General features: G+C 40.4%; 1 protein-coding gene across 1 annotated transcript; it reads right to left on the bottom strand.

Moving 5' to 3' along the window:
- Positions 1–13,016: 13,016 nt before the first annotated feature.
- Positions 13,017–23,609, bottom strand: LOC122771712 (multidrug and toxin extrusion protein 1-like). The gene is made up of 16 exons (XM_044029425.1): positions 23,370–23,609; positions 22,032–22,133; positions 21,886–21,954; positions 21,578–21,726; positions 20,750–20,792; positions 19,333–19,377; positions 19,160–19,257; positions 18,928–19,025; positions 17,164–17,345; positions 16,977–17,085; positions 16,077–16,152; positions 15,051–15,120; positions 14,825–14,957; positions 14,480–14,574; positions 14,342–14,402; positions 13,017–14,253 (listed from the first exon to the last, which is right to left on the bottom strand). Exons 1-16 carry the CDS (start codon positions 23,547–23,549, stop codon positions 14,018–14,020), a joined length of 1,746 nt encoding a protein of 581 aa, XP_043885360.1. The 5' UTR covers positions 23,550–23,609; the 3' UTR covers positions 13,017–14,017.
- Between the last annotated feature and the right edge of the window lie 1,806 nt (positions 23,610–25,415).

Below are 25,415 nucleotides of genomic sequence, written 5' to 3'. Positions count from 1 at the left end.
AGGACTACAGCCTCTTCCTCAGAGCCTGCTGTAATGCCATGGAGGATGTACACTATCTTTGGGATTTGGATATGCCTTCCAACATGTTGAGCATCATTAAAAAACTTCCCTACAAACTCAGAGACAAATGGAGAAACCGTGCATGTGAGCTGCAAGAACAACACAACCGGAGAGCTAAGTTCACAGACAACCGGAGAGCTAAGTTCACAGACAACCGGAGAGCTAAGTTCACAGATATTGCTGACTTCATTGAAAGGCAAGTGAAAATTATGACGGATCCTGTGTTTGGTAACATACAAGACTCTCAACCAATAAACATAAATAGAGGAACAAACAAACCCAAGCCACAGTTTTGTCCTGGAAACAAAGGAAGCGGTTTTGCTCAGTCTGTAAGGAAAGAAAGGGAAATGAAACAAAACGGGAAGGAAAGCATGCATCTGCTGTGGAGGAGAACACACATTGGATGTATGTGTACAGATGGGAAGAATGCCTCATGAGAGGAAAATAGGCTTCTTAAAGGAAAATGGCATCTGTTTTGGCTGCTTGTGTACAGGACACATCAGTAAAGTATTGCCGGAAAAGGATTTCTTGCTCAAGGTGTAGCCTTAAACATCCCACTGTACTTCATAAGGAACCAAAATTGTCATCACTTATGCTTTCTTGGATCAGGGGAGTACTGCAGTGTTTTGCACTGATAGTTTAATGCAAAAGCTCCACCTCACAGCGAGGAAGGGGCGCATTCTCCTTCATCGTAACATCGTGTCAGGACTGGAGGTTGCAGCACTGGAGGGGGATCATTTTCTCGAGCTGCCAAGCGCTTACACACAAGAGTCCATGCCTGTGCACAGAGGAAATATCCCTACTGAAAAGGATATTAAACAATGGTCATATCTGAAACGCATTCACTTACCTCAGATCGAGGCAGGAATAGAGCTACTTATAGGAACCAATGTTCCTAAAGCACTGGAACCACTGGAAGTGGTGTGTAGTGTGAATGATGGACCATATGCTATCCGTACCTTGCTGGGCTGGACAGTTAATGGTCCACTGACAGGAAACAGTGGAGAGACTGTTAACTGGGAGAATCCACAAATAACTGTGAACAGAGTTTCAGTCGTGAACCTGCATGTCCTCTGGCAGCAACAGTTTAATTTCTTCAGATGGTTCTATTTCTCTCTCGTGATGTTCAAGTCTCACCTCATAGTCTTTTAAGTAAGATGGAGGATGAATTGAGCGTTTAGGTCTGGTTTGCTCTTCTTCTTGAGTGGACATCTTTGTCTGCAGTAATTATCATCCGGCTCGAAGGACCATGAAAACTATTTTGGCTGGTATGAAAACTTTGTGAGGTAGATAACTGCTGCTGTGTGTCCGGCTAGAACATAGAACATATTGTCCATTTGAGCAATAACCAGTCCAGCTTGTCTTTAACGTGTTTACTTCGAACGTGTGGTTTCTGCAAATACAAATACAGACAGAAAATAAACTAAATATTACATGCAGGTGTCTCTTCTGTGCTATGCAAATTAGCTGAGGTTATAATATAAAGTAAGTTAAAAATACGACAATTAGCATCATTCGTAACACACATAAACAACCTATGATCACAAATAAGTATTTATATTAAGACACTTACTTGGTAATGCGCGCACACATAGTGATTAGAGGCATGGGTCCTAGATTTAGGTGGCCATAAACATGCCTGATTAAACTAAACAGTATCTATGTATGTGTGTGTGTGTGTGTGTGTGTGTGTGTATGGTTGAACGGGTTTGAATGTTAGAAGAATGGCTGTTTGATAAAAAAAATGATGCAAAAATGATGGAACCACCAGTCTTGGAGGATGTTCATTCAGTTGTTTAATTTTGTAGAAAAAAAGCAGATCACAGACATGACACTAAACTAAAGTCATTTCAAATGGCAACTTTCTGGCGTTAAGAAACTCTAAAGGAAATCAAGAAAAATGGTGGTAGTCAGTAACAGTTACTTTTTTAGACCAAGCAGAGGAAAAAAATGATGGAATCATGAAAAACAAACAAAAGAACACTAGTTCTTTGTTGCACCACCTCTGGCTTTTAAAGCAGCTCGCAGTCTCTGAGGCATGGACTTAATGAGTGACACACATTAAGTCCAGGTTTGAATGTTAGAAGAATGGCTGTTTGATATTTGAAACAAGGAGATGTCCTGACAAGACCCAGTATAGATCCCAGTATAATTTCAACCTGTTTAAACATTAACCCTGACTCTGAGGCATGGACTTAATGAGTGACACACATTAAGTCCAGGTTTGAATGTTAGAAGAATGTCATCATCAGTCATCATCTAACCGCTTTATCCTCAACCAGAGGGTCGCGGGGGGTGCTGTGCCAATCTCAGCTACATCGGGCGATAGGCGGGGTACACCCTGGACAGTTCGCCAGTCCATCGCAGGGCCACACAGATAGAGACAAACAACCATTCGCTCTCACACTCACTCCTACGGTCAATTTAGAGTGTCCAATTTACCTAATCCCCACATTGCATGTTTTTGGACTGTGGGAGGAAGCCGGAGAACCCGGAGAGAACCCACGCACACACGGGGAGAACATGCAAAATCCATGCAGAAAGGCCCTTGTTCCAACCGGGGCTCGAACCCGGGTCTTCTTGCTGCAAGGCGAGAGTGGTAGTTAGAAGAATGGCTGTTTGATATTTGGAACAAGGAGATGTCCTGACAAGACCCAGTATAGATCCCAGTATAATTTCAACCTGTTTAAACGTTAACCCTGATTTTAACCGTGACATTCACAGGCCAAACATAATGTCTCACAGAAACAGTTTGGATTCATCTACTCAGGAAGGGCAATTTAAAACCATACTAAAAAAGTATGAGTATCATCATCTGTTAGTGGTGATAAAATGTCTTGTTTTGTTTTGTTTTGTTTGATTCATTTAATTTGCAGTTAGCTTGTAGGTACTTGAAGGAACATCAGAAATACACCCCTGGCAAAAATGATGGAATCACCAGTCTTGGAGGATGTTCATTCAGTTGTTTAATTTTGTAGAAAAAAAGCAGATCACAGACATGACACAAAACTAGGTCCGGACTATTTGCAGGCCATGACACTGACCTTATGTGTCTTTCTTCAAGGAATGTTTTCACAGTTTTTGCTATATGGCAAGATGCATTATCATCTTGAAAAATGATTTCATCATCCCCAAACATCCTTTCAACTGATGGGATAAGAAAAGTGTCCAAAATGTCAACGTCAACTTGTGCACTAATTGAAGACGTAATAACAGCCATCTCCCCAGTGCTCCTGACGACCTGACATGCAGCCCCATATCATCAATGACTGTGGAAATGTGCATGTTTTCTTCAGGCAGTCGTCTTCATAAATCTCATTGTAACGGCACCAAACAAACAAGTTCCAGCATCATCACCTTGCCCAATGCAGATATGCGATTCATCACTGAATATGACTTTCATCCTGTCACCCACAGTCCACGATTGCTTTTCCTTAGCTTTCGTTTAGCTTTTCTGTGTAAATCCCATTTACTATCCTGGGGGATTCCGTAGCCGATGCCTTGACGGAAGCGGAAGTCGGCGGATGAGATGGACTGACTTGGAGGGAAAATAGAAGGAGCTACACGGTTTTGTTTTGTTTTTCTCTTATTTTGTCTGTTCGTTTGTTTCCGAGTGTTTCTGAGTGTTTTTTGGCAGTTGGCATAAACTGGTGTGGATCGAGACTGGATCGAGATGGGGATGACGATGAGGATGAAATGGAGTGTGGTGGCTGGACACCAGAACGAGGACAGGGTCAAAACAAACGGGAGGAAATAAATCAAGGAAATCAAAGAGGGTGGAGAGAAGACAGTTCAGATGAAGAGCGACGATTTAACCTTAAAAACGTAGCAAGGGAACAATTCAAACTGATTCTAAAATTCAAAAAGGAAGATGAGCACATCAGTTTAAGCCCAATCTTGCTGTCAAGGGAATTAAAAAGGAAGGTAGGGGAAGTAGAAATGGCCAAAACCCTGAGAGATGGAAATTTGTTAGTAATCTGTAAAACAGAAGAGCAAAAAAATAAAGCGTTATATATTGAAAATATTTGCAAAACCGGGTGTGACGGGGAGTTATAACGGGCATTCCTGTAGACGAAGACTTGGAAAAACTCAAACGGAGCATTAATGGAGCTGAGATAGGCAGGATTAAAAGATTGCTTAGAAACGTCAATGGAGAGCGGATTAACAGCATGTCTGTGCTATTAGAGTTTCAGGATGCATGAGTTTTCCTGTCAGACTCTATATTCTTCCCCCACTTCGATGTTACAGATGTCAGAGATATGGCCACATTGCAGCGGTGTGTAAAGGAAAGCAGAGGTGTCCCAAATGTGGAGGTGAACATAGAAGGCAAATGTTGTAACTGTGGTGGAAACCACAAGGTGACATATGGGGTGAAATCAGGAAGAGGGCTGTGGAAATCGGAAATGTAAAAGCAGCAAACAACATAAGCTATGCAGAAGCAGCTAAAAGAGTACAGGGACATAAAATAAGGAAAGTAGACGACAAAATAAATCAATCCCAAGCATCAGGGACGGGCCAAGCTGAGAAGAAAGACAAAGAAGAAGCTCTTAATACAGATAAACTGATATTATTTATTAGCTATGTCATTAATTGCACTGATCAAGCCAAGCACAAAACGGAGAAAATAAAAATAATCGTGAAGGGAGCAGATAAGTTTTTGGGGATAAAAAACATGTGCTGGGAAGACATCAATAAAAAACTGGAAATGGAAGGGAAACTCGGAAACCTAGGGGACAGAACAACAAACTGATTATCATACAACGGAAAGCCAGAAGTCTAATTGCTAATGGACAGGAATTTAAACGATTCATTGACAAGTATTCAGATAAGCCAGATATTATATGCATACAAGAGACATGGTTAAAACCCCAATTTGTAATCAGAGGTTATGAGGATATCCGTAGAGACAGAGGCGCAGGCAGTGCAATATTTGTAAAACAAGGAATACAATATAGCATATTAGGTAAAGGAAGGGAGTTGGAATATATAGCAATTGAAGTTTGGACAAGAACAGGAAACATAAGAGTGGTACATTTTTACAATCCATGTAAGAAACTTTCAGTAGAAGCAATGGGATAGTGATTGAAGAGATAATGGATGGGAAAAACCTGGTATGTCTAAATGATGGAAGAAGCACAAGAATTAATATCAGATCAGACACAGAGTCAGCGTTAGATCTTACACTGGTGTCAGACTCTCTAGCAGGTGTGTGTTCATGGGACGTGATCAGAGAAACAACAATAGGAAGCGATCATTACCCCATAGAGAGGAAAATAGGGATTGGCTTTGAGAAAGGAGATATGGACTGGAGTCAGAGATGGTCTTTTAAAAAAGCAGACTGGCAAAAATTGAAATAAATTACTAATAAAGAAATGCAAGCAATACATGTTAACAGGGGTGTGGATGAGTTAAATGAGTCTGTGTGTAAAACTATTGTAGAGGCAGCAAATCATACAATTAAAAGAAGGAAGGAAAGAAGAAAATGAGAATTGTACCTTGGTGGTCAGAGGAATGTGATTTTAAAGACTTTAAAGTTATTAAAGAGAGAAATAAGGCTTTCAAAAAGTTGACCCATAACTTTCAAAATCTTATTGATTATAAAAAGACGCAAGCAACTGTGACAAGAACCATAAAAAATGCCAAGAAAGAACATTGGAGATTATTTTGTAACTCAATTGGAAGGGAAACAAGGATCGATCACATCTGGAAAATGATAAAAAGAATGAATGGGATTAAGGCAGAATACGGATATCCAGTTTTAACTGAAGGGGAAAAAACAGCAACTACAAATGAAGAGAAAGCAGAAATGCTAGCAAAGACCTTTGTTAAAGTACACAGCTCAGACAATATTTGTGAAGAAGGGAAAAAGAGGGAGACAAAATACAACAGCAGAAAATAAAGAATTTTACAACAGGAAGAAAACATAAATGATTTATTAAACAAGGCTTTTACAATGACAGAATTAAACAGATCTCTTAGGAAAACCAAGACCCAGTCAGCACCAGGTAAAGATCAATGATCAATAATCTTAGTGAGCCATCAAAAAGGAAATTATTAGAACTATATAATAAAGTCTGGGAGAGTGGGAAATTGCCACATAGCTGGAAGGAAGCTGTTATAATACCGATACCTAAACCAGGAAAGAATAAAACTAACCCTGACAACTAAAGGCCAATCGCCCTAACATCCAACATCTGTAAAATAATGGAAAAAATGATAAATGAAAGACTAACTTATTATATAGAAAGTAAAGGTTATAGAACTAAATACCAAGCTTTAGGAAAGGAAGATGTACTATGGACCCAGTCATCTGCTTAGAACATGACATTAGAAAAGCACAAATAAACAAAGAGAGTGTAGTGGCTGTTTTTATGATATGATATGATGTGGGGGAGGGACGTTTAATTAAACTGTCTAAGTTAGGGGTCAAGGGAAGAATGTATAAATAGAGAGGAAGAACAATACAGGTTAGAGTAGGGGAAAAACTTTCAAGGTAGTATGTGGTAGAAAACGGAACACCTCAGGGAAGCATAATAAGTCCGTTATTGTTCTCCATCATGATAAATGACATCTATAATGAAATAGAAAAGGATTCTGGATGTTCCTTATTTGCAGATGATGGGGCAATTTGGAAGAGGAGAAGAAACATAGATTTCATTGTAAAAAAAAGTGCAAGGGGATATTACGAAAATAGAAGAATGGGCATATAAATGGGGATTCGAATTCTCAGTTTATAAAACAAAGACTATGATATTTACAAATAAAAGAATAGAAGACAGAGTAAAACTGAAACTATACAATAAGGAGTTGGAGAGAGTGAAATTCTTTAAACTATTAGGGATATGGTTTGATGAGAAGGTGACATGGAAGTTACACATTCAAAAATGAATGGACAAATGTAAGAAAATATTGAATATAATGAGATGTTTAGTTGGTAGGGAATGGGGAGCAGATAGGAAGGCTTTAAGGGTTATATATAATGGGTTACTAAGATCAGTGCTAGATTATGGCTGTGTGGTGTATGGATCCGCAGCAAGCACACATCTCAAAAAACTGGATACACTACAGTACCAGGCACTAAGGTTATGCACAGGAGCTTTTAAAACAACCCCGACATCAGCACTCCAAGTAGAAATGGGGCAAATGCCACTAGAATTAAGAAGGATACAGAACTCATTGTAATTACTGGACCAGACTACAGGGTCATAATCAAAATCATCATTAAAACCATGTTGGCAAAAGGAGAAAGGAAACAAAAAAAGCTTTGGATGGACAATAAATCAGATGGAAGCAGAGCTGACAGTAGACCAATACAGCGTTAGCCCAACAGTACCACTGTCGACAATAGCACCATGGATTCTTCCAGATGCCACCATAGATCTCACATGGTTAGAGAAGGAAAACAAAGATAGGCAGAGCCAGAACCCACAGGTAATACAAGATTATATAGACAGGATACATCCAAGTATACACAGATGCATCAAAAAACAGGAATAGGAGTCTTCATACCAGAATTTCAAATCAAACAACAGAAACGATTAAGCGATAACGTATCAGTGTACACAGGAGAACTCACTGCTATTCTATTAGCAGAAATACAACCACTGAAAACAATCATCTGTTCAGACTCATGTTCATCACTCATCCAGCCATTCTGAAAGCAGACAAGACCTCATTATAGAAATACAACAAACATTATATAGAATTCAGATGATGGGACTCACAGTAATATGTTTATGGGTACCAGCACACATTACAGGGGTTAAAGGGAACGAAATATATAGATCTAGCAATAAAATGAAGCAAAACAGAAATACACAGCATCATTAAACAACAACTAAAGGAAAGATGGCAAAAACAATGGGAGGAGGAGAGGAAAGGAAGATGGTTTTACAGTATCAAAGAAACGTGGGATTGGCTAGGCACACAGAAAGATGCAGGAAAGAGGAAAATATAATATCGAGGATCAGATTTGGCCATACGGGATTAAACAACACATTGTTTCTTATCAATAAACACAATACAGACAGATGTGATCACTGTGGGAATCCATTCATCATCCATTCATCATCCATTCATCATCCATTCATCATGTTATTACACAATGTCAGAAATATCAAGGGGAGAGAGAAGTGATGATTAGAAAGCTGAGGGACATTGATGAGGAATGGGAGTTGATAGAGGTATTGAGCAAGAACCGGAGTGAGGGCTACAAAATATTAATGCAGTTTCTTAAGACTACATGGTTGATTGGGAGGATATAGAATGTGTGAGTGTGTGTATGAATAGGTGTATTTATATGTAAATAGGTGGTTAGTAGTGTGTATCTCTGTATATATATATATCTATATATAGAGATATGGATATAATCATTAGTAGCATATATATATTATTTATTTATTATTCTTATTATTCATTTCTTTTAACAAGAAATAGTTCAGCTGGATTAACATTTCGAACCACACTCCATACCAGATGGTGGCGGTAATGCACCAAATCGTGGTTTGCCAACCGCCATTAAACCTCAGAAAAGAAGAAGAAGAAGAAGAAGAAGAAGAAGAAGAAGAAGAAGAAGTATTGTGTCACTTCCTGTGCTTCCACTGGCGTTCCGCTGTGTGTCTCCTGCGCTCTCTGTGGTTTTCTATCTACTGGAACGATCGATTAACTGAACAAACACTCCTCGTTGTATTACTAATACTAATACTAGTGCTAAGACTAATACTTTCACCCGCTACTTTTGCTTAAACTCTATCGTTTACGTAGATCACGTACGGTGTTTCTTTCTTCTTGCTAGCGTACAGTTAGCTTAGCAGCGATGGCGTCTCTGTCTCCCTCTCCTTCTCCTGCTCCTGCTCTGTCCTGTATTGTGTGCCACATGTTTAGTTACTCCTCTGCCTCCTTTAACGATAAAAGTACTTGTAAAAAAATGTAGCTTACCGGCTAGGGTGGAGGCGAGGCTTAGTGAAGTAGAAACTCGGCTCCGCACCGTAGAAGCTAAATCAGTTAGCCAGTCCCCTGTCGTCGGTGCAGACCACATAGCATTAGCTCCCTCAGCCGGGAGACTGTAGTGTTTAGGGTTAGAGTCTTGTTCACACGTCAAACAAGTGTTCCCCTCTCAGCACCACACACACACACACACACAGACTGAGAAACCAACTCTGGTAATTGGTGACTCCATCCTGAGGAACGTGAAAATAGCGACGCCAGCGACCACAGTCAGGTGTTTTCCCGGGGCCAGAGCGGGCGACATAGAGTCTTGTCTGAAACTGCTGGCTACAGATAATCGTAAATACAGTAAAGTTATTATTCACGTCGGCAGTAATGACACCAGATTACGCCAATAATGTTAAGTCTGTGTGTAGGTACGCACAATTTATGTCTGACAACGTAATCTGGTCCTTTGCCCAATGTGACCAGTGATGACATGTATAGCCGCATGTCGTCATTCAATCGCTGGCTGTCGAGGTGGTGTCCAGAAAACAACCTTCTAGGGGAAACCTGGTCTCATGAGGAGAGACGGCGTCCATCCCACTTTGGATGGAGCAGCTCTCTTATCTAGCAGCTTAGGGCGTTTTATTAGAAACCCATGACAATCCAGAGTTGAGACCAGGACACAGAGTTGCAGTCTTTCATGCTTCTCTGTGCTTCTTTTATTAAAAACCCCATAGAGACTGTGTCTGCCCCTCAACCTACTAAAGTAAAAACTAAAGTAAATAAAGCAAATAAACCAATAACAAACGGAAGAGAAGTTAGACATTCTAACTTAATAAAGATTAATACCAACAATAAAATAGAGTCAAATAATACCACTTTTGTGGACTATTAAATATAAGGTCATAAATGATCTAATTTCTGACAATTGTATTGATTTATTCTGTGTAACTGAAGATTACGTTAGTCTAAATTAGTCAACTCCTCCCACTCATGCTAATAAACATATTCCCAGAAGCTCAGGCCGAGGAGGAGGAGGAGGAGTAGCCATTTTTAATACTAGATTATTAATCAATCCCAAGCCCAAACCAGGATGTTAAAAAGGCCAGGCTGTTTCTGTTTGTGCAGTTTTGGCGCCCCCTTGTGACCAGTTCATAGCTACTGTTTAGTTTTAATCAGGCATGTTTATGGCCACCTAAATCTAGGACCCATGCCTCTTATCACTATGTGTGCATTATCAAGTAAATGTCTTAATATAAATAATTGTTTGTGATCATAGGTTGTTTATTTGTGTTACGAATGATGCTAATTGTCGTATTTTGAACTTACTTTATATTATAACCTCAGCTAATTTGCATAGCACAGAAGAGACACCTGCATGTAATATTTAGTTTATTTTCTGTCTGTATTTGTATTTGCAGAAACCACACATGTTCGAAGTAAACACGTTAAAGACAAGTTGGACTGGTTATTGCTCAAATGGACAATATTAGGTTCTAGCCAGACATACAGCAGCGGTTATCTACCCCACAAAGTTTTCATACCAGCCAAATACTTTTCACAGGATATTCATCGTTTGAAAGCCTTATTCTTAATCTATCTCATCCTAGTTGTAAATCACAGAAACTAATTATGATAGTCACAGTTTATCGTCCACCTGCACCTTATTCAGAGTTTCTATCAGAGTTCTCTGAGTTCTTATCTGAGTTGGTGCTTAAAACAGATCAAATCATAATTGTAGGGGATTTCAACATCCATGTAGATGTTGACCGTGATAGTCTTAGCTGCGCATTTAACTCGCTGTTGGAATCAATAGGTTTTATTCAACACGTTAATAAACCAACTCATTGCCTTAATCACACCCTCAACCTTGTTTTAACTTATGGTATTGATATTGATAACTTAAACATAGTTCCTCAAAACCCTCTCCTTACTGATCATTATTTACTCACAAATCAGGTTGTTCAACTCCAGGAATGTCTCAGAGACAACTTTCCGATCACATTGTCACTTTAGATGACATCACCCTGGCTTCCAGTTCCACTGTGATGAACCTTGGAGTTACTTTTGACCAGGAAATGTCATGTGATTCACACATTTCAACTCATTTCCAGAACAGCCTTCTTCCAGGCATGGAGACCATATAACTCCAGTGTTAGCTTCTCTACACTGGCTCCACCCACAGTTTAGAATTAAATTTAAAATCCTCCTCCTCACGTACAAAGCACTTAATGGTCACGCCCCTTCATACCTGAAAGACCTAGTCTTACCTTATCACCCTAACAGACACTTAGGTCACAAAATACAGGTTTACTTGTGGTTCCCAGAGTCTGTAAGAGTAGAATGGGAGGCAGAGCCTTTAGTTACCAGGCTCCTCCTCTCCTGTGGAACCAGCTCCCAATGATAGTTTGGGAGGCGGAGCCTCTCTCTGTATTTAAAGTTAAACTTAAAACTTTCCTTTTTTGATAAAGCTTATAGTTAGAGTTGGTTCAGGGAAACCTGGACCATCTCTTAGTTCTGCTGCTATAGAACTAAACTGCTGGGGGATTTTCCTGTGGTACACGCACATTCACTCTCTCACACTCAGGATTTGATTATGACTTTTTATATGTCATTAACCTTGTCTCTTTCTCTCCCTAGTTTGTGTCTTTCCTTCCTTCCCTCTCTCTCTCTGTATTCTCATCTTGCAGGTCGCAGGATCCAGATCCAGTTTTCGAGGCTATCCATATCATACATATCATCACCATTATTATTGTGCTATAATTAAAAGTCGATATCATTGACTGTATAAACTTGTAACCTGATACAGTTGTTGTGTATCTACTGCTGGTCACTCTCTCTCTTCTGTCTCTACCTCATCTCCATCTTGTCCTTTCTGTCCCCCACCTCTCCGCTGTCCCCCATTTTTCCTTTCACCCCAACCGGTCGAGGCAGATGACCGCACATCTCTGAGTCTGGTTCTGTCAGAGATTTCTTCTTCTGTTAAGAGGGAGTTTTTTCTCTCCACTGATGCCTAGTGTTTGCTCATTGTGTGAACTGTTGTGTTTCTCTGCTCTCCTTGATGTTGTCTATGTACAGACCTGAGATCATGTATGTTATGATTTGGCGCTATACAAATAAAATTGAATTGAATTGAATTTCCTTTAGATGATTTCTTACAGTTCCTCCCATTTGTTCCTCGTTTGTTTTGCTGTGCATTTTCTGTTTTCAAGACATATTGCTTTAATTGTTTAAATGACGCGTTGATGTCTTCCTTGGTCTACCAGTATGCTTGCCTTTAACAACCTTCCCATGTTGTTTGTACTTGGTCCAGATTTTAGACACAGCTGACTGTGAACAACCAACATATTTTGCAACATTGCGTGACAATTTACCCTCTTTAAGGAGTTTGATAATCCTCTCCAAGGTGTGATCAATCCTTTTAACGAGCAGATCTAATCTGATGCAGGTGTTAGTTTTGGGAAAGACATTTTACAGAGTGATTCCATCATTTGTTTCCTCTGCTTGGTCTAAAAAAGTAACAGTTACTGACTACCACATTTTTTATTCTTGATTTCTTTTAGTGTTTCTTAACACCAGGAAGTTGCCATTTGAAATGTCTTTAGTTTCGTGTCCAGTCTTGGAGGATGTTCATTCAGCAACTGAATGAACTGAAGTCTGAAGCAGGTGTGAGGAAGAGGAGGATGAAGGAGAAGCTGCGTTCTCACAGCTCCTCACAGACACTCAGCACTCAATCCATATTTCTCCATTTTCTGACAACATTCATTTTGGTACCTCATTATGTTACAACCACTGTAGTAGAAGACCTGACACCCAGTCATTGAGATGTGTGAAAAAGACTAAAGAGGATTAGAGAACTTATTTGGGTAAAAATAATTGACCTGTAAGTATTCTCATCAGAAAGAGGAACCAGTTTTCATATAACTTGTTGAAATTCTCCATGAAAACTGTGAAAAAGAGCCAAAGCGTTTCAGGACGACCACAAGGTTGTCAGAGGCTTGAACAAAGAAATGAAAAGCTGCAGATGATTGAAACAAAAGAGAAGGTTTAATTCAAGGTAGACTGAGATGAAGGCATAAGTCCTGCCTTGCACATTGGCATACTCATTTATACATACAGCATATAATCCACAGGAAGAACTCTCTCTTCACTTTTATATAATTGTCATAACAGAGATTATTGCATTTAGTGTTAAATACACATGATGCTTGACTCATACAAAAGTCATGACTCAACATATTGACAACAGCAAAAACTCTTTGAAGACATAACAAGATTGCATGTTTTCAAAAGTGATCTATGTATCAGTTGTGCAGTTTTGTGATTATTGAATATTATAGTGCATTTTGAAAGTATTTTTCCCCTCATTCACTACACGAAAAAAAAGGTTTTGCAAATTCACTAAAAAGAAAAATACTGAAAAGTGGTAGTGACGTAAGTATTGCTATGACGCTTGAAGGTTTCAGAGACTAAGACGTAACGATATCTAAGGGTGAGAGTGCAAACTGTAACATGGAGGACTCCTGCACTAACTCCTCCCATTCCCAAGTGCATCAGGGAACTACAGTGGCCTTTACAAACCAAAACTGATGCAAACACTCTCAAGACCCTCCCCAATCTTTTGTCTGTCTCTGTCCTTTGCTCCTCCTTCTTCAGTGGTTTATGAATCAGGTTTGTGTGACATCTCTTAGATGTTTGCTTGTTTGCCAGAGGAACAGATCTGAGAAGAGGCTGCAAAGACAATGATGCTGTATTCACCGTAGCCTTCTTAAAGGAAGACATTTTAAACCGAGCAGTCTGGGGGGAGCTTTAGTTTGATAAATGACGATCACACAGGCTGAGCTCCAAAGATTCTATGTGGAGATGAGACGAATTTATAACGGGACAACTGTCACTTTAACATTCCAGCGATGTGGAATTTATGGTAGAGTGACACACACACATGGAAGTAGCAGCACAATTAACCCTTTCCAGGTTCAAGGTCATTTGCAGTTAACCTATCAAAGCACACAACTCATCCCAGGATTCATTTCAGGAGCCTGAGGAGGAAGATGTTGACCAAAATTGCGACAACGAGGATGGCAACCATAATCAGACATGCAAATCCACGCCGTAAAACCAGTTGTCTTACTGAGAGGACGTCTCCCACTGTGGTAGTTGTGCTTTTATTCTGGTTTGGACCGCGCACCTCGTCGTACAGGTGAACCTCGTCAGTGCTCTCACACTTGGACGCAGCAGCACTGATCTCGTTGTGGTTCGCTTCTGGAAATTTGAGAGAGAACTTTGAGGGTTAACACAAAATGAAAACACAGCAGATGTTTTTTTGTTTTTTTTTGGTGCTGATGTTTACCTGTGTTTTCTAATTCCATCCCTTTCTCTTCTGTAACGTTGACTCCTGCTCTCACAAGAGCCTGATGATAGACAACGAGATCAGTCAAAGGCATGTACATCCAGGTCAAATATCGCTCAAGACAATTGACTCAGGTACCTGTTCAGCAGCCTCCTCCCAATTAAGCTTGGACAGATATGTGATGAAGAAAACTGACTGCATTACCACACAAATGCAAGTTCCTGCCCAAAACCCTGTTATGGAAGTAAAAAAAACCTGTTACACAGTGGTTCAGAATCTTGTCTTTGCAGCAAGAAGAACCGGCTTTGTGACACGCTCAGAGCAAAGCCCTTTCTGCGTGTAGTTTGCATGTTCTCCTTGCGTGTGCGGGGGTTTAGTCAAAAAACAGGTTAGGTAAATTGGACACTCTAAATTGACCGTCTCTGTGTGTCCCTGTGATGGACTGACGGACTGTCCAGGGTGAACCCCTTTTGTTTCTCTTACCTACAATCCCCATGTCTGCTGCAAACATCAGGGCGACGCCAATAGGGAAGCCAATGACATAGTATCCCACCATGTTACACAGCGCTCCAATCAACTGCTTTCCTGCTCCTCTCAGAACTCCCCCAGCGACACCCTGTCTACACCAAACACTGCTGGTCAAAAACTTCACGTTGGTCGGTATTAGAACTCAAATGTGAGGAGATGACTTTTCAAAACTGTGTCTTACCGCCACGGCGTCAGGAATGTGCACGAAACCAAATACAAACATGACACTTGAAACCCTCTGTAGAATGTCCCTAAAAAACAGAACATGCAGTTAGATGAACTGAACGTCATCAAAACTATGATGAACAAACAACATCAACAACCAATTATATCTAATGCAACTAAGGATTTTTTTCTCCTCCTTGTTCCTGTTTTGTTGCTCTTGATAATTTTTCTTTGCTTGTAGCTGCAAATATTTGTCATTCAGTATCTGCGGGGACATGCAGACCGTGTTCTTCGTGCTCCTTTTCAATCATGGAATGTTTTTGATTGTGCTTTGTGAGTATACTGTTACCCCCCTAACCCTTTGTAAGCGGACTAAACCGTACGGACAATGTCACGCAGCTACAACAGCTGCTCGTTCGATTGGAGAGGACCAGAAATGGCGTATTCACCACAAAAACAAACACATTGATGTAGTCTCTGGGTTTTGTGTTTTTACTTTGGTATTCAAACCAAGAAGCTGCCCAGCATGAGCAGCAGGCGAAGCAGTGAGTTAGCTTCACTGGATCGTCCGACATTTCCCACTGAACCACACCAGGATTCACTTGCAAGTGAACTGAGGTGGACCAGAGTTTGCTTGTTTGGCCTTGCGCCAGCGTTCGGTTGAGTTTTCACACCTGCCCAACATAAGCGGACTATCCAAGGAAACGATCCATCTGGTCCATTTAAAGGGGACCAAATAGCTCCCAAAGATCGACCGATATATCACAAAACTTGACAGATTGAATATATGTGATCCTTCTAATGCCTCGGTGTGCTGATGGTGGAGATACAATCATTCTGGACACCTTCAACTTCCTGATGAACATCCGTTCATCTTACTCCAGAGAGTCACTGAAAGTTTACAAGAGTCTGGAGCGAAACGGCCCTTTGTGGTGTTTACGGTGTTGATATGAACACATTTTTGTATGGAAGTCTAGAAAGGCTTGACATCAGTTTTAACATCAGAAAGACAAAGGTTCACTGAAAGGTTTGTGTTACTCACTGTTCTGTGGTGAAAACGTATCCAACAACATCTTTGGCCATGCTGAGGCAAAGCGCCACGACGCATGCAATCATGACTGTCACGCAAAAGAGAGAAGAAAGAAAAAGCAAAAAACATTGTGTTAAAACTGTGGTGCTGCACATTAAGAAAAAAAAAACCTTGAAAACTGAGTAAATAAATAAAAACATGTAAAATGGAGTTTAAACTGCGGACACACCACGTCCTGTATGTTTCCCTGATTCAGTGCTGAACTGTCGATCAGTAAAAAAGACTTAACAATCCTAAAACATGCGTTAATCTCCAACATTCAGCAAAGACATTTCTAAACGGAGGAGTTTGGTGTGGCTCTCGTGTCGGTCATCTTGCTCACGCCTCTTCCTGTGACGACACTCTGACCAGTCGGTGGACGGCTCCCTTTTTTTTAAATTTTAGATACTTATTTAATCCCAGTAGGGAAATTATTCTCTGCATTTTGACCCATCCTAGAATTAGGAGCAGTGGGCTGCCACACTGAGTAGCGCCCGGGGAGCAATGGGGGTTGCTATGGGGGTTTCGACCTGGTGGGGACTTGAACCGGGGTGATCAGTGAGACGGCGACCTTCCGGTTACAAGCCAAGTTCCCTTTCCACTTGGCCACAGTCTGCCTCCTCCTTCTTTGTTGGCCCGCCATTATTGGTAAAGTAAGTTCTTGTTCAAAATGAAAAAAACGCATCTCGGCCTCCATTATGTAAGGCCCTTACCTTAAGAACCTTTTAAAATCTTATTCTAAGGCCACAAAGAGCAAATGACTTTTATGTTAAAGCGCTTATTCACTTGTAAGTACTAAATACATTTGTTACTCCCCTAAATATTACACTGAACACTTTTGTGACTTCCAGAGCTGCTGGTGTTGGTTCTTACATGCACAGACGATGGGAACTTTACATGACAACTTGGCTTGCTCTATGTTTCCTGCACCGAGAGCATTTCCAACACGTACACTGGCAGCAGCGGAGAATCCCAGAGGAATCTGAGGAAAAACAGATCAGCAGTCGTATCCATAAGTGTGTTAGAAGACCAGTCGGTAGAACTCAGCATTCATAGTTACCATGTAAGCGACAACAGCCAGCTCATACCCGACCGACTGAGCTCCCAGCTCCGTCTCACTGATCACTCCAGCCAAGAATCCTCCGATCTCAAACATCCACCACTCCAGACACAGCATGAGCATACTGGGAATGGCCAACTTGATGAAAGGTCCCCACTCCTGCAGACAGTCCAGGGACCAACCTGTGGATCACGGGTCTGGATGTTAAAGGGATAGTTCAGGTGTTCTGGAGTTTTCGACGCTCACTCTCACTCTCACTGATAACATGGTTGCTGACGGGGACTGGTTTTAGCCGCTGAACATGTGACTTTCATGATGACACACATAGTACTTACATTAACTATGTTGCTGCTTTATCTAACCACTACACCACCTGCACCACCTTCCAGCAGGAAACTGAAGTTTATAAACCCTACCAAAGTCTTTGTTGACACAGGATCTGCAGGTCTACTGTTGTCTCATTTAGTCATTTTGTGTCTCTGAGTTAAGTCCAAACAAAGAATTTTAAGCACCAAAGTCACAAGATCAATTATTTATACTTAGTGATCGAGATGGCAGTGGATCACGATGTAAAAATGCAGATTTACTATTACCTTCCCTATGGACGATAATCGTTTACAACTTTCAGTTTCCAGCCTGAAAAGATTCCACCAATCCACACTCAGTGTTGCTAACGTGTCAATTCCTGATCTAACCACAGACGTGAAATGTCCTTTTCAGCAAGGGTGTACACAACAATCACACTCATGTGTTCATTTCATGTCAGACACATACACGTTTTCAAGCTAGGGCCCATTGTGAGAGGGCTCACTCAATACATAACCTCTCTGTCAATGTTCACTTCAAGTCAGCAAAAGATCAGATTTACTGCATGACTAATAAAGCATTTGTATTCCAGGCAGTTATGTCACCAAGGGAATGTAAATTTGTTTTTTATTGTGCAGTATAAACTTTCATTTTGAGTGCATTCTTTTTCAATTCAGGTTCACATTTTGTAAAACACTCCCATAGACCTTTGATGACTCGATGCTACACTTGCTCACTGTTTGCACAAAGATTAAATGTTAAATGTGCAAAGCTCTGTGTCAACACATATTGTGCACTTTTAAAAACCCTCTTTATGTCCTGATAGAAGTGGTGAATAAAGTTGTGAAAAGGTATTCCTTGAAATACTACCATAACAACCATGACATGACCATGACTCTGACAGGATCAGTGTGCTGGTGTGTCTGTCACTAACCCGCCTGTTTGGTCAGATTTCTTCTGATATCGATCGTTTAACAATGTGTGACACTTTGAAATCCTGTCTGACCAACCGAGACGTTCAGAGTGAAATGGATGGAGATGTGTTTGGATCTAAGACTGCCAGAAACTCAAACTGTATACAATCTGGATATGCTTCAAATGCAGTCTAAACAGGGCCTAAGTGACAGGACGGTGTCCCGCTCGGTGTCTGGAGCTTTAGTGCGATACAAGCAGCAGGGTTTTAACAAAGACTTTCCTCATAATGAAATAAAGAGATAAAGACGGCACACTTGACTTAAGACAGGGAAGAAACCACCCAGAAAGTGACCTCTACACAACATTACATGGTTAGAGTGTTATCATTTTGTCAAACATTACAGACTGGTAAGTTGTCAATGGGCAACTAAATCAGTGACAGACCACAGGCATAAGCGATGAAAGAGGATGACGTCACCGGGCAGAAAACGACAATTAACACAAGCAACCGCAGTCAAAAGGAAAAAGAAAGAAAGATGATACCTCCCCATGTGGCCTTGTGTAGACCCTTCACACTGATGTAAATGAACAAGATCCCAGCGAGGAAATACTGAGAGATGGCATTGGCTGCTGCAGATCCACTTCAAGAAAGATCAAACAGTCAAATTCAAAGCAAAGATAAAATTAAGAAAATGAAAACACACACATGAAAGTACAGTCATTTGGTTGTTACGAGCAGAAATGTTTCCTGTGACAGGATCACAAATAAACTTACGCAACACCCAGATCCAGAAGAAAGAGGAAGACGTAGTTGATTAAAGCATTGAGGACATTTACCACAGCTCCAGTTATAACCTGAGGCCATATAATTCCCTGTGAACAACAGCACAACCCTGGATCAATATTGTGTCAGCGACAGGATCGTGTCTGAGAAAGAAAGTGTCACACCTGATTCTGAAGATATCTTCCTTGCAGCTGGTACATGAACGCTGCCTGCAGCAGGAGAACATGAAAGATTAGAGCATGAGCGTGAAGGGCTGAAATACAAACACGCACAGTCACAGACGTTCTTAATGCGACATGCTAAAAACATCAGAACAATGTTCCCAGGAAAGCGCCTGTTTTCATCTTGTGAACAAAATCCCATTGAAGCGAGAGAGTCCGCAGCCATGTTAGCAACTCTTAGCATGCTAACATTGTGACGACTGGGTGTATGTTGATGAGATTTGGTGCTAAACAAATACTTTCTCCTTTATTTAACCGGATAAAAGACCCATTGAGATCAAGATCTCTTTCACAAGGGTGACCTGGCCAAGAAAGGCAGCAGCACACATCATAGTTAAATAAAACTACAACTACAATACAAACATGGAAATACAAAAACTTTGAATTGAATTAACATTTCTAAGTAGCTCAGAATAGGGCTCAATCAGGGAACCTCATGATACGATACGATACGATACATGATACGATACGTTACACGATACGTTACACGATACGATACGATACAATGATACACGATACGTTACATGATACGATACGATACAATACGATACTATGCGATACAATACGACATAACACGATACTATGCGATACGATACAATACGACATAACATGATACGATACGTTACACGATACGATACGATACAATACGATACTATGCGATACAATACGACATAACACGACACGATACGATACGTTACATGATGCGATACGTTACACGATACGATACAATACGATACTATACGATACGATACGATACATGATACATGGTCCTCTATAACATCGTAATACAACAATTGTGTGAGAATCAATATACTGTATTTAAGACATATAGAAATCATCACGATATCTGTCTACATGAAGAAAATGAAACGTGCAAGATTTCTCCATTTATTCACAACACAGAACAAAGGTGATAAAGGTGATAAAGTCTATGTGTTGAACGTGGATGGAGCATCTGTTAACGTAGCTTTCTCCACCATTATCCCAATGTAAACTCCCTCTTCTTTGGCCAGGTCACTTTCCCTCAGTCATTTGAGCAGCGCCACCGTGAGGAGACATGAAGTAGCGAAACTGACAGGGACTGTTTACTTTAGAGCATCTTAATTTGTTGATTAAAATATCGATATTTGCATATTACATATTGATAATCGTATCGCACGAGGAAGGACAACTGTATATCACCAAGTCGATATTTTGACCCACGCCTAGCTTGGAACACAAAGTGTGTCTCCTTTACTGCGTCCATCAAATAAAGGCACACACTAAATGTTAAGAAAGATCTAAATCTAATTGTATCAAACACCATTCAAAGGTTGTCAGAAAGTTTCCAGTCCAGTTGGACTCTGTTGCATAAACTCACCGGCAGCGAAGGCATGAAGATCTTCACATACAGCTGCGAGAGACTGTGCACACAAAGATAAACACAACAGTTCATGTGTTGGAATGTGAAATGGTGAGATTTATGATTGTAAAGTCATGTAAGAGTCATCAGAAAATGTCAGGACACTTCATTCTGAACCAAAGAGGTGGACTTATTAGTTTATAACTTTTTTTTTTAGTTTGTGATATTGAATAACTTCATTTAGGGCAGCAACAATTAAACAATTCATTTATTAGAAATACACTGCTAAATAAATCACCAAATAATAACCGAGTTATCTTGTATCAGCTTCTTAAATGTATATATTGTTCTGGTTTCTTAAGCTTTGTGGAGAAAGGAGCGTTCATGCAAATGTGTGTTAAACTAAATATAATCCATTTAAAGACATTTGAGTTCAACACAATGGGATGGATTTGAAAGACGTATTGTAATTGTGTAATTAAGTTTGTTAAGTTGTTACTGGACTTTACTTTAAATGTGTGTTGAAAGTGCTTACATGATGTAAATGGATGTTTGAATGTGATGTTTAAAGGTTTTTCACCTGAGCGCTGCATCAAAGTTCAAGTGTCAGAGAGTGTCACTTGAACACTCATTTTTTTTTGTATTTTTGTATATATATTCACTGAATATGAAGTGCAAATTAATACTAGACCGCTTTTGTTATATTATTTATTATTTTATTATTAATGTTAAAAGGTGTTCCTTTAATTCACTTTCTACAAGTGTTATTGAAGGTCCACACCTTGCATCGTTTCTGAGAGCGATGCTGAAGCTGCATGTTGTTTTGGGGATTAGATGAGGACTGACCTGGCGACCTCTGGGCTCTGTCTGACAGCGAGTAGTAGAGGTTCAGTGTTGATGAGAACGGCCCAGCAGGGGAAACAGGCCATGAGCAGAATCAGAATCCCCCTCTGGAGAATCACACCCACACGCTTCATGTTACCGCTCCCATATGTCTACATGAAACACGGAGACAGCGGCGCTTCGGTAAGCAGAGTCGTGAGATAACAGGATACAAGAGATCACTGTGGAGATGTTTTTAATGGGACCCCAGGATAACCTGGGAACCCAGCAGCACTGCTAGTGTTTGTCTTTGTTAGACAAGAGGATACTACCTGAGATATGAGGGTATCGCATGTTAATGACAAACCAGTTCCAATGGAAATGCCAGTGACGTTAACCACCTGCAAATGAGACCATAATTCACTGCACTGACACTGTTTGCTGGCAAAGACGGAATTTTCACAGGAAGTGTCCTCACCGCGATGGATAATGCTACTGCTGCAAGTTCAGTTTTCCCCAGGTGACCACAGAACACTGTGCTGATGAAGCTGATCATAAACACCATCGTCTGGGAAATGATCTGGAGCACAAAAACAATTTTATACAAATCATACATTCAAGTGCAGAAGTCTAATGAATTCACTTTGGCTCTGTTTTTCCAAATGAATGAGAGGCTCGACTGGAAGTTTAATCCTGTTTTGTTTGGAGACATTGGGAGACGCTCCTGTCTCAACGTAACAGTGGTTGTATTGTACGAAATCACGTGGTGATGATTCTCCAAAAAAAGATTCTCTCCAAACTTCTGTAAGGAATAATATTTACTTTTCTGACAAAAGATCAGGTCAGGAAAAAGCTGACCAGTACAGTCTTAGCTGTACTGTATGTATACTTTGTGTTCATGTTTCAAGTGAGAACCTAAACCTGAACTTCCCTAGGATGTGCTGTGTCATGGCCAGTGTCACGCGCTGCTGTCAAACCCAGCAATGACTCAGCACAATTATAAGTAACAGTGTAATACACTCATTTACTCACTGCTGCTGCTTTTTAACTCGTGTTGTTTGCAGAGCTGTTACACACTGGTGTCGTCAGCCTGTGTTCTCTCTCTTACTGAGTTACCTTTGCAGAGGTAACCACACGCGAGCAGAAACATGGAGGGTCGCACACTTGATGAACTTTCACCTGGCGTCAGCGTCGTAGCGATGACTAAACTGAGAGTATAAGGGAAGAGTCAGTGGTGTGCACGGGGGGTAAAAACACGAGGAAGTGCCCTACTGTCGGACATTCACATAGACATTAATATGTAATGTTTCTAAAGCAGTGACTTTCTTGTGGAGAGGCAGTGCCGTAGTTTTCTGTGGGTGCCCTTCCGATCAAAAAGGCCGTTGATGAAGTTCCCTAGTTGCGTTCCCTTTGCAGTAGGTTCCCTTTTCATTTTTGCCCCTGCCCTTCCAAATGTCTGTGCATGCCACTGGACAAGACCAAGATTTTTAGGGTCTGAGATTGAACCAAGACCAAGACAAAGAAAAACCATCACGGTATACAACGACAAGACCAAGACCTATATGACTATCTATAAGTATGCATTCATCATTTGAGATATCTACAATTTAATTCTGACTGGACATAATTCCAATGTGAATTCATGACAAATGAATTAAAGCTTTCTGTTATAACATATCCCATACACAACAATGGAGAAATTAACTTGTTTTGTCCTTGCAGAAAACTAACTTTATTAACTGAATTATCTCTTACAGAATTTAGAGATTAAACAACGGTTAATCGTAGTGAAAACAGCTGGAGGTGAAAGTCTTACCACTGGTCCTGCCAGTTTGCAAAGTTGCACCAGCTCATGTCGATAAACCGGGGGGATGCCGCTCCGGATTCTCTCCAAACAGGAGCCTGGACTTGGATTGGCTCCAGCTGCTTCATCTACTTTTTCATCTTCCTTTACCCCATTAGAGTATTTCATCTGAGTCTGAGCAGAGCCATCCATTGCTGAAACTAACACGTGTGTGTGTGTGTGTGTGTGTGTGTGTGTGTACTGCCAGTCTGCTACATGTGGTTGTTAAATAACACCACATGTTAGAGGAGGAGCTGGTGAAGAGACTCCCACTCACCCACTCACCCACCCACTCACTCACTCACAGACTGAAGCAGATCATCATCATGGCTTTGCTTTGAGGAGTCACTCTGCTTTAATGATGATGATGATGATGACGACGATGATGACGATGACGATGATGATGATGTCAGAAAATACAGTAGAATTACAACTGCCCATTAAAGTCTGTGTCTTCTGTCCAGGACTTGTTGGCATGTCTGATATAAACTCCTCCATAAATAAAAACTCTCAGTGAGTGTGAAGTCATTAGTTGACAGACTTTATTTTTTGGGTGAATTTTGACTAGTTTATGTCGCACAGAAGGGCAGAATCAGGGGGTAGGTGTGGCAAGTCAGTGTGACCTGCAGGTAGAGAGAGACAGGCTAATCAGGAGAGTCAGAGCACCTGAGGAAGTGTTGATTAGGAGGATCTCTGGGGCAGGTGAAGCTCTGGAGAGATGTGTGTGTCAGTGCTGGGGTGATAACTGAGACGTCATTGGTATGTACATTATGTTTTAGTTTAATAACATTTGTGATGCAGGTCTGTGCTGTTACATTTGGTGGCATCCTGTTATTATGTCTGTGAATTGACGGGATTATTAACTCCTGAAATGATGGTTTTGATTTGGATTGGCAATGTGATGAGTTTGTGTGGAGTTATTCATTTGAGATGGAATGGGTTAAATTGATATAACTGTTAATAATTATTACAGACTTTATTTTAGAGGCTTTTAAGAGGTTTTCTGGGGGAAACCCTGATGTGGCAGGAAGCATGAAATTGATTTGGGTTCCACATGAGTTTGAGAGCTCTGCTCTACATGTTTGTGAAACAACTGGTTTGATACCTGATTGTTTGTGTTTCTGTACTGTGATATGTATATTAATCTAAATACTGAAATATTAATGAAAAACCTGGCATTATAGACTTTCTTTCATAGCAGATGTTTGTAAAAATGCAACACTCTGTGTCTCCACAGACACAATACAAATCCCTACTACACTGAGAAATCCTGAGAGAGTCACCTGGAGCTGATAGGCTTAATCAGTAGGATACAACATTTTCACCCACATGCAGAATGGACTGTTGTATCAGAGACTTTAGAGGCAGTCAGACATAATCCGATACTAGTTTTATATCGGCTCGACATCTGCTTTGAACGTAATGGACATTCATTTAAATGTTAAAGTCATTCTGTCGCCGTTTATTCATAATTGTCATTTTTACTCACTATGTCAAACGCTGAACTGCCTTTATTTACGTACGAGGAAGATCTTAAGTTAAACTGAACAGGTGAAATGGATTTGAAGTCATGAAAATGAAAACAAATATTGGGATGAGCAGGTGTGGACAGTTAAAAAAAAACACCTGTGCAATATTTAACTGAGGCTGATGAAACAATTATAGACCTGTGTGTGTGTGTGTGTGTGTGTGTGTGGGGATGATGAGCTTAGTTAACGTTCAACCATCTGAACAGCATTATAAAACCATGACACATGAGCTCTGGTTAAAAGTTCATAAACATGCCACTATAAACCAAATATTTGTCCATAATGCTGTAATTTGGTGAGAAAACTCAAACCTTTTCCAAGTAAAAAGTCCCACTCTGAAAATCTGTCTGTCAGTTCATTGCATTACTGTGTGACATATTATAGGCCTCTTTGTTGCCCTCTAGTGGTAAAATAATTTAATACAGTGATTAAAAACTGCTTTCTTTCTCTGCCTCAGTGCCAGGAGTGTGAATAATTATAAAAATGCACT

The sequence above is a fragment of the Solea senegalensis genome, linkage group LG6 (genome assembly GCF_019176455.1).
Source record: "Solea senegalensis isolate Sse05_10M linkage group LG6, IFAPA_SoseM_1, whole genome shotgun sequence".
NCBI lineage: Eukaryota > Metazoa > Chordata > Actinopteri > Pleuronectiformes > Soleidae > Solea > Solea senegalensis.
This window is presented reverse-complemented; position numbering and strand designations above follow the sequence as displayed.

Coding starts and splice junctions, on each gene's coding strand:
- LOC122771712 (XM_044029425.1), bottom strand. CDS start 23,549: ATGGATGGCTCTGCTCAGACTCAGATGAAATACTCTAATGGGGTAAAG. Junction 17,086..17,163: donor TGGCTGTTGTCGCTTACATG/GTAACTATGAAT, acceptor GTTTTTCCTCAG/ATTCCTCTGGGATTCTCCGC. Junction 15,121..16,076: donor TACGTTTTCACCACAGAACA/GTGAGTAACACA, acceptor TCTGTTTTTTAG/GGACATTCTACAGAGGGTTT.